Source organism: Montipora capricornis, chromosome 4, assembly GCF_036669925.1.
Source record: "Montipora capricornis isolate CH-2021 chromosome 4, ASM3666992v2, whole genome shotgun sequence".
Classification (NCBI taxonomy): Eukaryota; Metazoa; Cnidaria; class Anthozoa; order Scleractinia; family Acroporidae; genus Montipora; species Montipora capricornis.
Genome location: NC_090886.1, coordinates 19798437 through 19810833, shown reverse-complemented (window position 1 = coordinate 19810833; position 12397 = coordinate 19798437). Strand labels below are relative to the sequence as shown.

The 12397-nt window shown below is 36.9% G+C and overlaps 1 protein-coding gene across 2 annotated transcripts in view; it reads right to left on the bottom strand.

Moving 5' to 3' along the window:
* The window catches only part of LOC138045726 (THO complex subunit 1-like), a 38349-nt gene extending 28130 nt beyond the window's left edge, over positions 1–10219 (bottom strand). Inside the window, exons 1-8 of one of the 2 annotated variants that reach the window (XM_068892318.1) lie at positions 10153–10219; positions 9998–10071; positions 9848–9908; positions 7363–7429; positions 6505–6623; positions 2387–2435; positions 2214–2309; positions 1653–1726 (exon numbers count right to left, since the gene is read on the bottom strand). In XM_068892318.1, coding sequence (XP_068748419.1) covers positions 1653–1726; positions 2214–2309; positions 2387–2435; positions 6505–6623; positions 7363–7429; positions 9848–9908; positions 9998–10071; positions 10153–10203 — 591 coding nt within the window. In that variant the 5' untranslated portion in view covers positions 10204–10219. Of the gene's footprint in view, positions 1–1652; positions 1727–2213; positions 2310–2386; positions 2436–6504; positions 6624–7362; positions 7430–8761; positions 8827–9847; positions 9909–9997; positions 10072–10152 lie in introns of those variants that run through there. The other variant, XM_068892319.1, reaches the window with a different exon arrangement.
* Positions 10220–12397: the final 2178 nt, after the last annotated feature.

Here is a 12397-nt window from a genome sequence, read left to right as displayed (position 1 = left end):
CCACAAGGTATGACTACACAGGAAAGTAGATCTTATTCTGGGTTAATGGAATGTGAAATGCATTTTTCTGAGATCATTAGCTTTGTTTTTTTGAAAAAGTGGACACTTAAATTTTTTTTCCTTAAGGACAGTGCCTACTATTGTTATTGCGCATACATTCTGCGCATCTCCAGATACTCAAATTTCCTATCGCTGATGCTTACTAATGCAGGGATATTTTTGCGCGGTTTAAAACTATGCAGATAAAGTAGATCTTCGTATGTACTCTTGGTATCCAAAAACAAAATTGGGGGTAGCCATGCATTCTTTAGAGATAATTGAGCTTCAAATTGAGAAGGAACATACATTGCTTTGTATTTTAGAGTTCTTTACAAATATTGCTCATGAATTATCTTTGAAATATGCGTGGTTACCCCCAATTTTCCTTTTGGATTTCAATAACACTTGTTAAGATCTACCTTTCCTGCATAATCGTAAATCGGGGCAAAAATACCTTTGAATTAGTAGGCACTGTCCTTAAACAGTTTTTATCGGCACAGATGCTTACTTACATTAAAAAAACATGAATGTCAAAGATCTTTAAAATGAATAGCAAATTGCAACCAGTAATTCTATAAAACTAATGTTTTTAATCACAAAATCGTGAAGACAGAGCCATTTTTGAGCCTGACAGCCCTCCCCTATAGTTATTATAGTTTCACAGCCCAAAAAATTAATCCTGACTTCAATGGGCCTTAAAGTTTCATTTTATACCATAAAAAATTCATTAACTAATTTTTGTTTAGTATGTTTGTCTGTTATTGGACGCCTCTCAATCTTTTTTCCAACTTTTGTTGTTCTTGGTGGCAGCCGATTGTACAGCACATTTAGTTTTTCTTAATTTCAATGATAAATAGCCCTGGTTCATTGTAAAGTAGTGGACTCAGTAAAGATGGCTCTCTAATTTCTTCTGCACCATCCACTTTCTCGCTGCGATCAATCATTGTTTCTAGCTTTTTCAATCTGTATTAGAGAAAACTGTTCAATTACAATTTTTTTTTTTTGGTCTTTTCCTACAAGATACATGTGTGTCACACTGCAACTGAATAAATCTTCCAAGGCATTTCAATGAACAAAATCAGAAAAATAATTTAACTTGAAAAGATCGATAAAGAGTCAGGGCGTTACTGTGTGGCAAAATGATTGCATGATGCGCAGAACGTATGCGCAATAAAAATAGGTGGCACCGTCCTTGAAACTTTGTGTCTGTTCAGTATAAACCAAGAGAAGACGAGGAAAATGATTGCACAAAAACTAGTATGTTCTATTATTAATGAAACACATAGTAAAATTTCCCAATACTGTTTTAAATACTGCTTCTGATAACCTTGTACAAACAAAAATCAATAGGAGTAGAATGGACAGTTGAAAGACACTGAGTCCAGAAATAAAATCCAGTCTATACATTGTTGGAAGAGAGTTGCTCTTACACTTTTTTTTTACAACTGCCCACCTCCTGCTTCCTTCTTGTACCTGGCAGATCACTAGCACCTCACTGTAATGAGCCATTTCAGCAAGAAAAAACCCTTTGTGACTCACTGCTATTACAACTGCATTACAGTTATTGTAATGGTTTATTCAATTAAATCTATAGCTTCTAAAATTCAACCCACCTTTTGATCAGCTGCTGGTCTTTGTGTATAAGTTGTAATATTTTCATAATTAAAGTGGCTCATCAAGTTTAATCCTTGAAACAACAATATATGAGGAAATACAAACAAATGAGTATATTTCTTAACGCAGAACTGTTTTATGAATGATAATAATAATTATTATTATTATAATATTAATATAATTATGTTTATAATATAATAATTATCATAACCTTATAGGTACTGCAATTAAAATGATTATGAAATACAAAATAGTTTTAATTTAAAGTACAGCTGTATTGCAATTTCTTTTAAACAGAACTCATCATAGTTCACAGATAAAATCTCTGGAGTGGTTTTACAAACCAGGGGAGTTATCTTCTTAGTTTATGCAGTACAACACTGACAATAATTAAAAATTATTATGCCTACATGTATTTAGGACCATTATGACAATTAATAGATTGTGTGCATTGGAACCAGTTTTTTAATTGCAGGCTATAATACATGTAGTACAGAATCTGGCTTCACTCTATTATTAAATTTATTAATACAGCATTACTTTACTCCCCATTAACTAACCTGACTTTTCAGAGAGGGGAAAGAGCCTTGCCAAAAACAGCTGTATCCTTCCACAAAATACAGTATTCTGAGATGTAGATAGACGGCGTAACAAATCTTAGGTTGAAAAAGACAAGAAATTCAGTACTAAGAATACTTGTTATTGATCCATGAAAATAATAATTGTCTCTTACCATTGCACATCCTTAAAAGAAGGTTTTTCCCAGCAGAAAAGAACAACGGCTGAAAAAGAACGAAACATGAACCAACTAAAGGTTTTCAAGGAGCAGAAGTAAAAGCATGTGCCTTCCACCTCACGTTTTCCAATTGGATTTCTAGACTGGGCATTATACATCTATGTAAACTGAGTTTAACCCATTGACTCCCAGGGGTTCCCCCTTTGACGAGGAAAATCATCTGGCGTTAGACAGAGTAAAATACTCTGTCAAAGGGTTAATGGGTCAGTGAGTGATTAATAGTTCTCTACTCTGTTCCAAGGGGTTTTCCCACTGGTACTTTCAAGACTTTTTTCCTCTCAAAGAAAACCAACATTTCCTCATGATCTTCTTAAATTTAATTTATGTACAGTCTCTTCAATAATACTAGTGGAGTACCATACTTGTGCTTGGATGTATGTGTTATGATTTAATTTTATAGTTGGTTCAAAGTTCTTTAAACTAGTCCATTTTTATTTTTACGTTGTTTCAGAAAAATCAAAATTGAAAGGGTTTGAAAAATTTTAAACCAAGAAAAAAATTAATTTGAACCACACCATTATTATATTAAGCTCCAAACTTGATTAATAAAAGACAACAATTTTCTTTTAATAATGTCACTAAACAAAATTTACAGTAGGCGAAGTTAAAACTGAGGAATTGCTTGCTAACGATGTTACACACTATGGCAAATGGGGTTCCCCACTCTGTTGGGTGTACTTGGACAATGCTGCAGACTGTTGAAGATCTCATCAATTTTACTGTCTTTCCATTGGTTGTTTTTGGAGTCCCCCTCCACACATAATAGCATGGATGCTGCATTGTTCCTAGAATCTGTGGAAGTTAGCCCTATGCCTTCAAGTGTGCAAAGTTCAACTGCCATTGAGGGTGTTATTTTTTATTTCCAGGGTCCATGCCATATCCTTCACCCTGGCACAGGTGGCTTCTTTTGCATGTCCTGTGACCTCTAGAGATCACACTGCATTGCCTGTGGTTCCCACATGCTAATAATAATTATTACTAGGAGTTTCAGTGTGAAAGTGAGTGCTGGCGTGGAAACTGGGAACAGTGACTGGTATTTTTTTTTTTAACAGCTGCAAGTTTTTGAAGCAAGAGGGTACCAGAAATGGGCATGAAAGTATTAAAAGAGCGAAGAAAGGTGTGCATATCTTTAGCCCGTGTGGCAGGCATGTTAGTTCATTCTTGAATTTAAACTTCTGTTCTCCTGAAATTTCTGGCCCCTTTTCAGCAAAAGAGTTACCTTTTGAGAAATGCTGAGCATAGTTGAGCAAACGACAATTTAACTTTATTGGCGTGCTTGAGAATAGAATGCGAGCAGTCTCATATTTTTCTTTGACATAGCAGAGCATGCGATTGCATGACACGCCTCATTTTTACCACTAATTTGCACAAAATAAAAATTTCACTCGTTGTGCCTGGCTCTGAGGAAAGAAGGACGACTGCTTGTGATCTAGCTCAAGAACTGATTTTCTCTTCGCTCAACAGTTGAAGACGTTGAAGAACAATTTGACTCAGTGGCCAAAATGTAAGAGTATGGTACAGTTGAATGATGATCAATGACGACCCACTGGAAAAGTACTCAACTCGAAGGCTCTGAGGTTGTAAGATTCCCTTCCATGTGCACATGACGTCATCACGGGTATCAATACCCCGGATTATAGACCTGATAACACCACAATCGACTGCGCATGCTTCCGATCTTACATTCCACAAATTTCGATTTTTTTCGCTAATATCAAGAATAGGCTGCTGCCTCGCTAAGGCTCACCAGCAATAATGATAATCTTCTCACATAGGGCTGTTTCTCTGCTGAACCAACAGCGCTTTACAACAATGAGTGATAAGGAGAAACTACATGACTGTACATGTAAGAAATATAAAAAAGACAGAGAAAATGTAACACTTAATGATTCTTACAATTCAAAGTAATTTCTAAAAAGGTAAATGTATGTCTTAAGAGTGGACTTAAAAGTTTCTGCCGACTTGCAACGTTTTATACTCATTGGGAGGACATTCCACAGTTTTGGAGCAATAAAGGAGAAAGCTCGCTGCCCATAAGTTTTAAGATGGCAGAGGGGTTGTACTAGTAGTTCTTTATCAGATAAACGCAATGTCCCTAATGATCGATATAGTGAATTAAAAGGTCACTTAGATAGGACAGCGCTAAATGATTAAGGCATTTAAAAGTCATTAGCAAAGTTTTAAAACCAATATGTTCATGAACAGGTAACCAATGCAGATCTCTTAGCACAGGTGTAACATGCTCATGTTTACATAAGTCTGTTTATTAGAAGTCGGGCCACTGAATTCTGGACAAACTGGAGTTTTTGGACTTGATCCTGCCTAAGACCTGAGAGTAGTATATTATATTAGTCAATCTTGGATGTTACAAACGTGTGGATGAAAGTTTCACGGTGAAAGAAAGAAAGATTTTTACTGATTTTTACTGCCTCTTGGAGTCATGTATTAGATTATTAACGCGAGCACACTGTTCAACATACATTTCTCGGGGAATCGTGAGTTTATCTCTGTGCCAATTGCATTCCAGTTTCTTTCTTTTAGTTTTTCAAGTCTGATGTGGTCTGAGTACCAAGGTGCAGCAGGTCTGATAGTTACGATGTGTGACTTAGCCGGAGCAGACTGTACTTGTCAAGTAGTGACCACAATGTGTTAGTGTAACAGTCAGTAAGTACTGACACATCGGTAAAAATGCTCTTGCATAGGAACAGGTTTTAATTCATATAGGTTGCATTTTTGTATTGCTTTCAGGAGATTGCACCCAGGCCCTATAGGTTTCTCCATCGTCAACATCATCATCACCACCACCATCTTTATACAAAGAAATTAGATCATTTTTATCATAATGATTATTATTTAATATTGCACCATTAGATTATTATTATTATTATTATTATTATTATTATTATTATTATTATTATTATTATTAGCTCATTACAATCCACATCTGAGAATAGAAACCAAGTCACAATGGTGTCACACCACTGCGCCACTGCAACAGATGTGCTCCCTGATCTAAGCGACTAAATGGTTGCTAATCACTGCAGGTAGACTTTGAACCTCAACTTCTCAACAAGCATGTGGTTTTAACTTCAGGTGTCAGACAACACCAACATTGCAGGCTCCACAGGCCTCCATTGCAGGATCTAATCATTGGCTTTAGTAGGTCGACACTCACTGTGCTTTCATTAATTTTTTGAACTTGTTTAACAAGCCATAATTTTTGTCCTCAGCAGACACATTGTCAATTGCACATGTTTTGAAACTACATGTAAGTGCTGATGTTAGGAGAACACTAACACTACCACCACTCGTTGTTGGGTCAGATTTCAGCCAGGAAAAAAAATGAACCAGTGATAATATGTAGAAAAACCTCTCAGAGCAGAGTTGAGAACAAACAAAGTCAACCCACATTATTTTGACCCTGAGTCTGACAATAGAACGCAGATCACATTGGTGAGAGGAGAGTGCTGTCACCACAATGCCATTCCTGCTCCACTGATTTAAGCGACTAAATGGCAGCTCATTTATTGCAGGTAGACTCTGAACCTCAACTTCTCAACTTCTTCAGATGCCAGACAGCACCAACGCTGGGTCAAAGTATTCACGCTTTTCTCCTTGGTCCATACTTCCTCTTGTCCCTGCCGTTGGCTGTGTTTGAAATTCTAAAGTCAGCTTTGAACTGACAAACCACAATCTTTAACTTAGAAAGAAAGCAACATGGCTTATCCATCAGATTTTGTTGAAAAACAAAAGAGGTTGCCACAAAGTAAATAATGGCAATGATGACAGAAGTAGACTGAGTAAATTGGATGAGGTTTCAACTTAACAAGTAGAGAGATCACTCTTGAGAATATGATTAAGTGGTATTGTGCCATGAGAATACTCTGTAGCATTATGAAACTAATTTCATGTTCTGTTGCACGAACACTGTAATTATTGTTCACTTTATACCCATTCACTGAAATAAATCACAAAACCACTGACTGTATTAAAACCACTGTTTTCTTGCCCATCCATAGTTGTAGTGACAAAATTTGCAGTACTTAATCACTCACCATTGTCCAAGTAGACACTTTTTCTTCCACAAAATTGAACAATGGGTCACATTGTTCTAAAGTGATACAGTCAAACATGTCACTCAGCAAAATAAAGACTAAGTTTGGAGAACAGTGTCCTAAGGATATCAAAAAAACCCTGCATGTACATTTAACAGTGTAATAAATCTTCAAGTATTAATTTTGTAAAGTTGAATGCTACACGTACAAAAGTGTAAATCAATAACACAGCACACCCAGTACAATGAATATAATTTCAATGTATTAAAATAATATTCATCTTTATTAAGTTGATAACTTTAAATTATGGAGGGGACATGACGGCTTATTAACCAATTGACACATCAAACACACTAGGACACTAGCCCCCCAGTTGACGAGTGAAATTGTCTGCAGTTAGACACAGTAAAATCTGTTAAGCCTCACTTCCAGATGTCAATGGATTGAAAAAATTAACCTCAAAGCTCTGGGTAATAAAGTAAAATTTTGATGTAAGGACTTGAATGAATGTTTTTTTTTTCAAGCAGCAGGGTCACACACCTTTTGACAAAGACAATCCATGAGAAGTGCAAAACAATACTTGTCTCCAGAAGCAAAGAATATTGGCCAGAGGTATAGAAGACAGTCAATTCGTATTGAAGGAAAGTAACAAATGCAAAATAATACAGTATGCATCTTTTATGTGACTAATTTTCTTCTGCACGGTTCCCTTGTCTTAGAGTTAAACTTATACTGTACATGTACACAAGTAAAATGAAACTAAGTTAATTTACTCTTGCAATAATTGCCAGTCTGGGAGTAAATTAACTTGTTAATTATCATTCCAAGGGGTTGAGTTTCATTTCCAAATGAAGTTACCTTCCACTGCAGACTTAATGACCAATGTAATCAAACATTTGCATCTCTCCACATTCTTTCCCTTTACCTAAAGCAGAGCAAACAAAAGATGAATATTAATAACAATAATTTTGTTCTTAATATTCACAGAGTGGATTAGTGGCTAATTTACCAGATTTGCACGCAGTTAAGGCAGTTTGGAATTCTGCTTCTAACATTGACTGAATTTTAAGTCTTTATAATTTGCTTCAAAACTCAATTCTTAGAGGTTGAAGATGTTGTAAAGCTGTCACTTGACCCTTACCGTATATAAGTCCTGGTTGTTAAATTAAAGTGAAGGAATTCTTGCTCTGACAAGACAGTGTTTCAGAGACTTGTCCTTCCGATAAGCAACCATAGGCGGATTTTGTAACTTGCGAGCATTGCGATGATTTGTTGTGATCAAAGTTGGTCATTGAGTTCTGAAAAAAACTGTTTCTTTATAGCAAGACCGATTTCAGAAACTTAAGTGGCTTCCTTCATCAGTTGCTTTTACTACCGGTAGTCCTCGAGTGGTTTTTTGGAAACTCCCGCTCTCAACCACTCGAGCACTGACGCAACTGCATCTGCAACTGATGAAGGAAGCCATTTAAGTTTCCAAAACCGGTCTTGCTATAATGAACAAGTTCTTATCAGAACTCAATGGCCAACTTTGATGACAACTAGATCATCGCCATGCTCGCAAATATTACAAAATCCCCCAATGGTTGCTTATCGGAAGGACAACTCTCTGAAAGACTATCTTGTTAGAGCAAGAATTCCATCACTTTAATTTAACAACCAGGAGTTATGTACGGTAATGGTCGAATGACAGCATTACAACAACTTGTCTTGTGAATGCTGCTTTAGCAGAAGTGAAAGAAAGGCTGGAAAATTGGGGATTGAAGAGGATTTGAAGCCATGACCATTGTGAACACCTTGGTGTTGTGCTTATGACCTCTAAAAATGGCCAACTCACATTTGGCTTAATAACTCAATTGGTAGAGCACTACACTGGGACCACAGAGGTCATGGGTCGTCATGGGTTCAAATCCCATTCAAGTCTGAATTTTCATTCATAACTGCGACTCAGGATCTTCAGCCTGAAAATGATGCATCCCACAGTTCAAATAAATTATGAGTGTCTTTCATTATATGGTCTCTAACACGAAACTCAATTCTACCACACTCTGCAAATACATGTTGTCAAGTGGTTCCCTCTGGCTGTGCTTTTTAACAATATTAAGTTTCATCTAAGGTGTTCCTTTCAGATCATTTAAGTGAGAGACTTGTTTACTATAATACTACACTTTCACCAATTGCAAACATGCAATCACTTTTCATTTTTGCCTCATATTACAGTGTATGTAATTTTATTTAATTGAAAGTGTGTGCTTCTCACCAGATGGCAAGGTGGTTTCAAGCCTTTGTTTCCAGTACTTCAAGTTAAAGGTTTTTCATTAAATGCTAATGGTCCGCCATTACTAACAAGTAAAAAAATTTTCTTGCAGTGCTGGCACTTATTAAGCAAACTGTTATAAACCTGTACACTGTAGTCACACTTTCCAGGTATATGTAGCCTTGAAACCAATGTATCGATATTTCACCAAACAATAAATATGATATGTACAATTAATGTACTGTGAGGAAAAACTTTGTGGAGTCTCCAGTTATTTAAGGGATATTACATTCTAATTAATCAACTGCCTTGCTTTAAAAGGAGTTGATTGCCTGGAGTATCCAGGTTTCCTATAAAGTTTCACCTCCCCCCACCCCCCCTCCCATACAAAATACTGCTAACAAGACTACCCTGACCTACCCAAGACTACCTTGACCTACCCAAGATTCACACTACCCTGCAAACCAACAATGTGGGACTTATGCTTGGAATAGGGAATGGGGGCAAATAAATTATTATTACAGGAGCCCCCATTCGAGGCATCAGTCCCACTGATAAAAAATAGTAAAAGAAAAAGAAAGGGAGGGGTACACTGTAGGGTGGGAGAATGCTTCAAAACAAACACTACAGATTGCTGAAAACTGTCTAAGAACTAAGGAAACATGGCTGTGATGAAGCTGCAAGGATCTGAACCTGACTGCTTCTGTAGTATACTGTCTCTCTTATCACTTCCGACTAAGATGGACTAATGAACGTTCACAGTCTTCACGGCCAGTAAAAACTTATTACACAATCCAAATTAAAATTGCTCGGGTTAAAGCACAGAAAGAGGGCCAATCATCTCTACATACATATGGTTGTGAAACAAAAGTGATTACGAGTTGTATTATGGTCATGACCTTCATTTAATTTCATAAGATTCTCTTTAGATCTCTATAATTTGCATAAAAGGACCATATAGAGGCCCTGTGTTCTGGAGTTGTTCCATGAGCATCACTTGACTGTGACTCATCGTTAACAGAACTTTGCAGACTACGTACAGTATCTGAGTTCAAATCAAAAACTTAAATAATATTATTTGACACCCACCAGTTGTTCCTTTACAAGATCTCTAAAAATCTGATCAACAATCAGTTTCTTTTCTTGTTCGCTAAAAGGATGACAAAAAATGCGGTAAATAAATCTATTCACCTTAGCTTCTCTGGCTTTAATAATACATGTATAAATTAATTGGTTTACCTTCCAGGAGTTTCTTGGAAGACAGAGGTAAAATCCACGAGATCATCAACATCTTTTGCTTTGCTTACACATGACTAAGAACGGAAGAATAAATATTTTCTCTCAGACTTTGCAAGAATTTATCTTAATGATTTCAAACGAAGGAGTAAACTCACCGCCAAACGCATTGTTGCTGTTTTAAAATCCATTCTCGCGTCGGCCGCCATATTGTCTTTTGAATCTTGCAAGGTCTTATGGGAAAAGCTACAATTAGCCTAAACTCGGGCCTGCAAAAGTGGTGTATGGTTACTTTAGCACAAGAGAAAAGAAAAGAGAGAAGTCTGTCCTTCTTACATCAGCCCTACATTGTACTTCTCTTGATGTTCGAATGTGTAGGTAGTGAATACCCGGACCCAGATTATCGTCAAACATAATGATAAAGCGCATTTTACCATAGGCAGCCCAAGTTCGCGTCACTAGAGAGTGTGTAATAATTAATTCACTCGTAACCTTGGAGCTGTTCAAGAAGCCGCTGTGGGGATGGGGTAAGTGTTGTGCATGAAATGACCGTACCTCATCTGGTGGAGTTAATTTGACCTCGGACCCAAGCTCCGTGACCACTTTTGAAATCATCAGCTATCGTGGAATCGGAAGCAGAAAATGCTCATTTCCAGCCAAGTGCGCACGCACACGCAAATCACAACTAAAGTAAACAAACTTTTGCATATCGAGACCTGTATTTCTCCTTTGGAATCAAGTCTTAATTATCATTGAGAATCGAATAACTGTACAGCCTTTCAAACTATATCACAATTATTTCTAAAGCGCTGATCGCTGATGATATCAAATCTTGTAAAACTAGAACAGAACTATATACACAAGATGGCAATGAACACGATCGCTAATATGGCTAGTTGAACAAAGGATATAAACTAGACCATTACAAAGAAACAAACTGTTTAACAATAAAAAAAACAAAAAACGCCAAAGACAAAAAACTCATCTTCGTAGTCAATGGTACACCGAACGGGAGGCTTATTGTTCGCGGTAAAAATGGTACAAGCGTGAGGCCATTTGTTCGCTGTGCCAATGTTTTTACTTTGTTTTCAGAAGATTCCAATATGGCATCTATGTTGTTTGTCGAGTTATTCTTTGTCGCTGTCATCTTCAGAGTAGTTCTCAATAAAGTACCCACTGCTTATTAAAGAATTAGTAATTTGACTTGTATCGCTTTCAATAGTTGCGTCCATTTCAGTCACATTTGAGCACATTTTTCATTTGATTCAGTTCGCGGAAAGACCAGTCGAAGCTGACGCTCGACATCTTTTAGTGTGAGTTTACCATGAAAAGCGTATGCCTTTCTTTCTATGTGTTTCGATTAAGCCAACGCTACATCGATTTTCAGTACTCCAAACAACGCATCATAGAGCTCTGAATAATTTTGGACTACGTGGTTTGCTTTAAAAAAAAAACAATGTAAACAGCGTCACGTGCCTTCTATTGTGCATTGCCCAATCAAAACACCGCCACGTGGGTTTATATTGCGCATTTTTCTGCACAGGACAGAAAACTGAAATCTAACATGTTTTATAACTCGGTGCCCTTACGGGCCCGAGTAAAAATATGGTAACCCATCCATGCAGCTATCCGTGCGAGAAATTTTGGTGTTATAGCCATGACGTCATCGACCGTACGGACGTACGTCCAGCCATCCATGTATGCCAATGTGACCAGTATTACGCTATTTTACACCATACATCTTTGATATTGGACATCCATGTTATGATCAATTATTATCAATATACGCGGCCAAATAGAAAATCGGCCTCTTCAAAACACACGCTCAGCGAGAGGGCCGCAAAAGACTGACAGCGGGCTGCTGAGGCATTATCAGCCCTAAAGCTGATTGGTTCTTGCTTCAACTTTGTGATATGCCTATCATTTATAGACGATTTTACGCATTTTTTCGGTAATTTTAAATAAGTTCACTGCACTGAGTTGATTCTTTAATAGCTTGTTCAATCAACACTTACATGATGATTTGAAGTGACTTTGAATTCGTTATTCACTTAGCTTGTATTATTAAAACTCACATTCTTGATATCATTTGGCCTTGTTTATTGATAATAATGATAATGACATGACGGGCGCAAATAAACAATATTCCCTCAAAAAGTCATGTTATTCCTTTATTAACACCTGTCAAAACAAGTTATCTGTCAACCAGTATCACTTGACCATATCGCGGGCTCAAGCTTAGAGCTTACTTACTTACTTACTTACTTACTTACTTACGTTGTTTATTTATACACGGTAAAATCTTCAGTATATATTACAATGAAAAGTTTCATTACAACTACACTGTTTTACAAGATTGCCGTGTGGGAGCCCGACCGGTACCTACTTTATAGTTGGTCAATT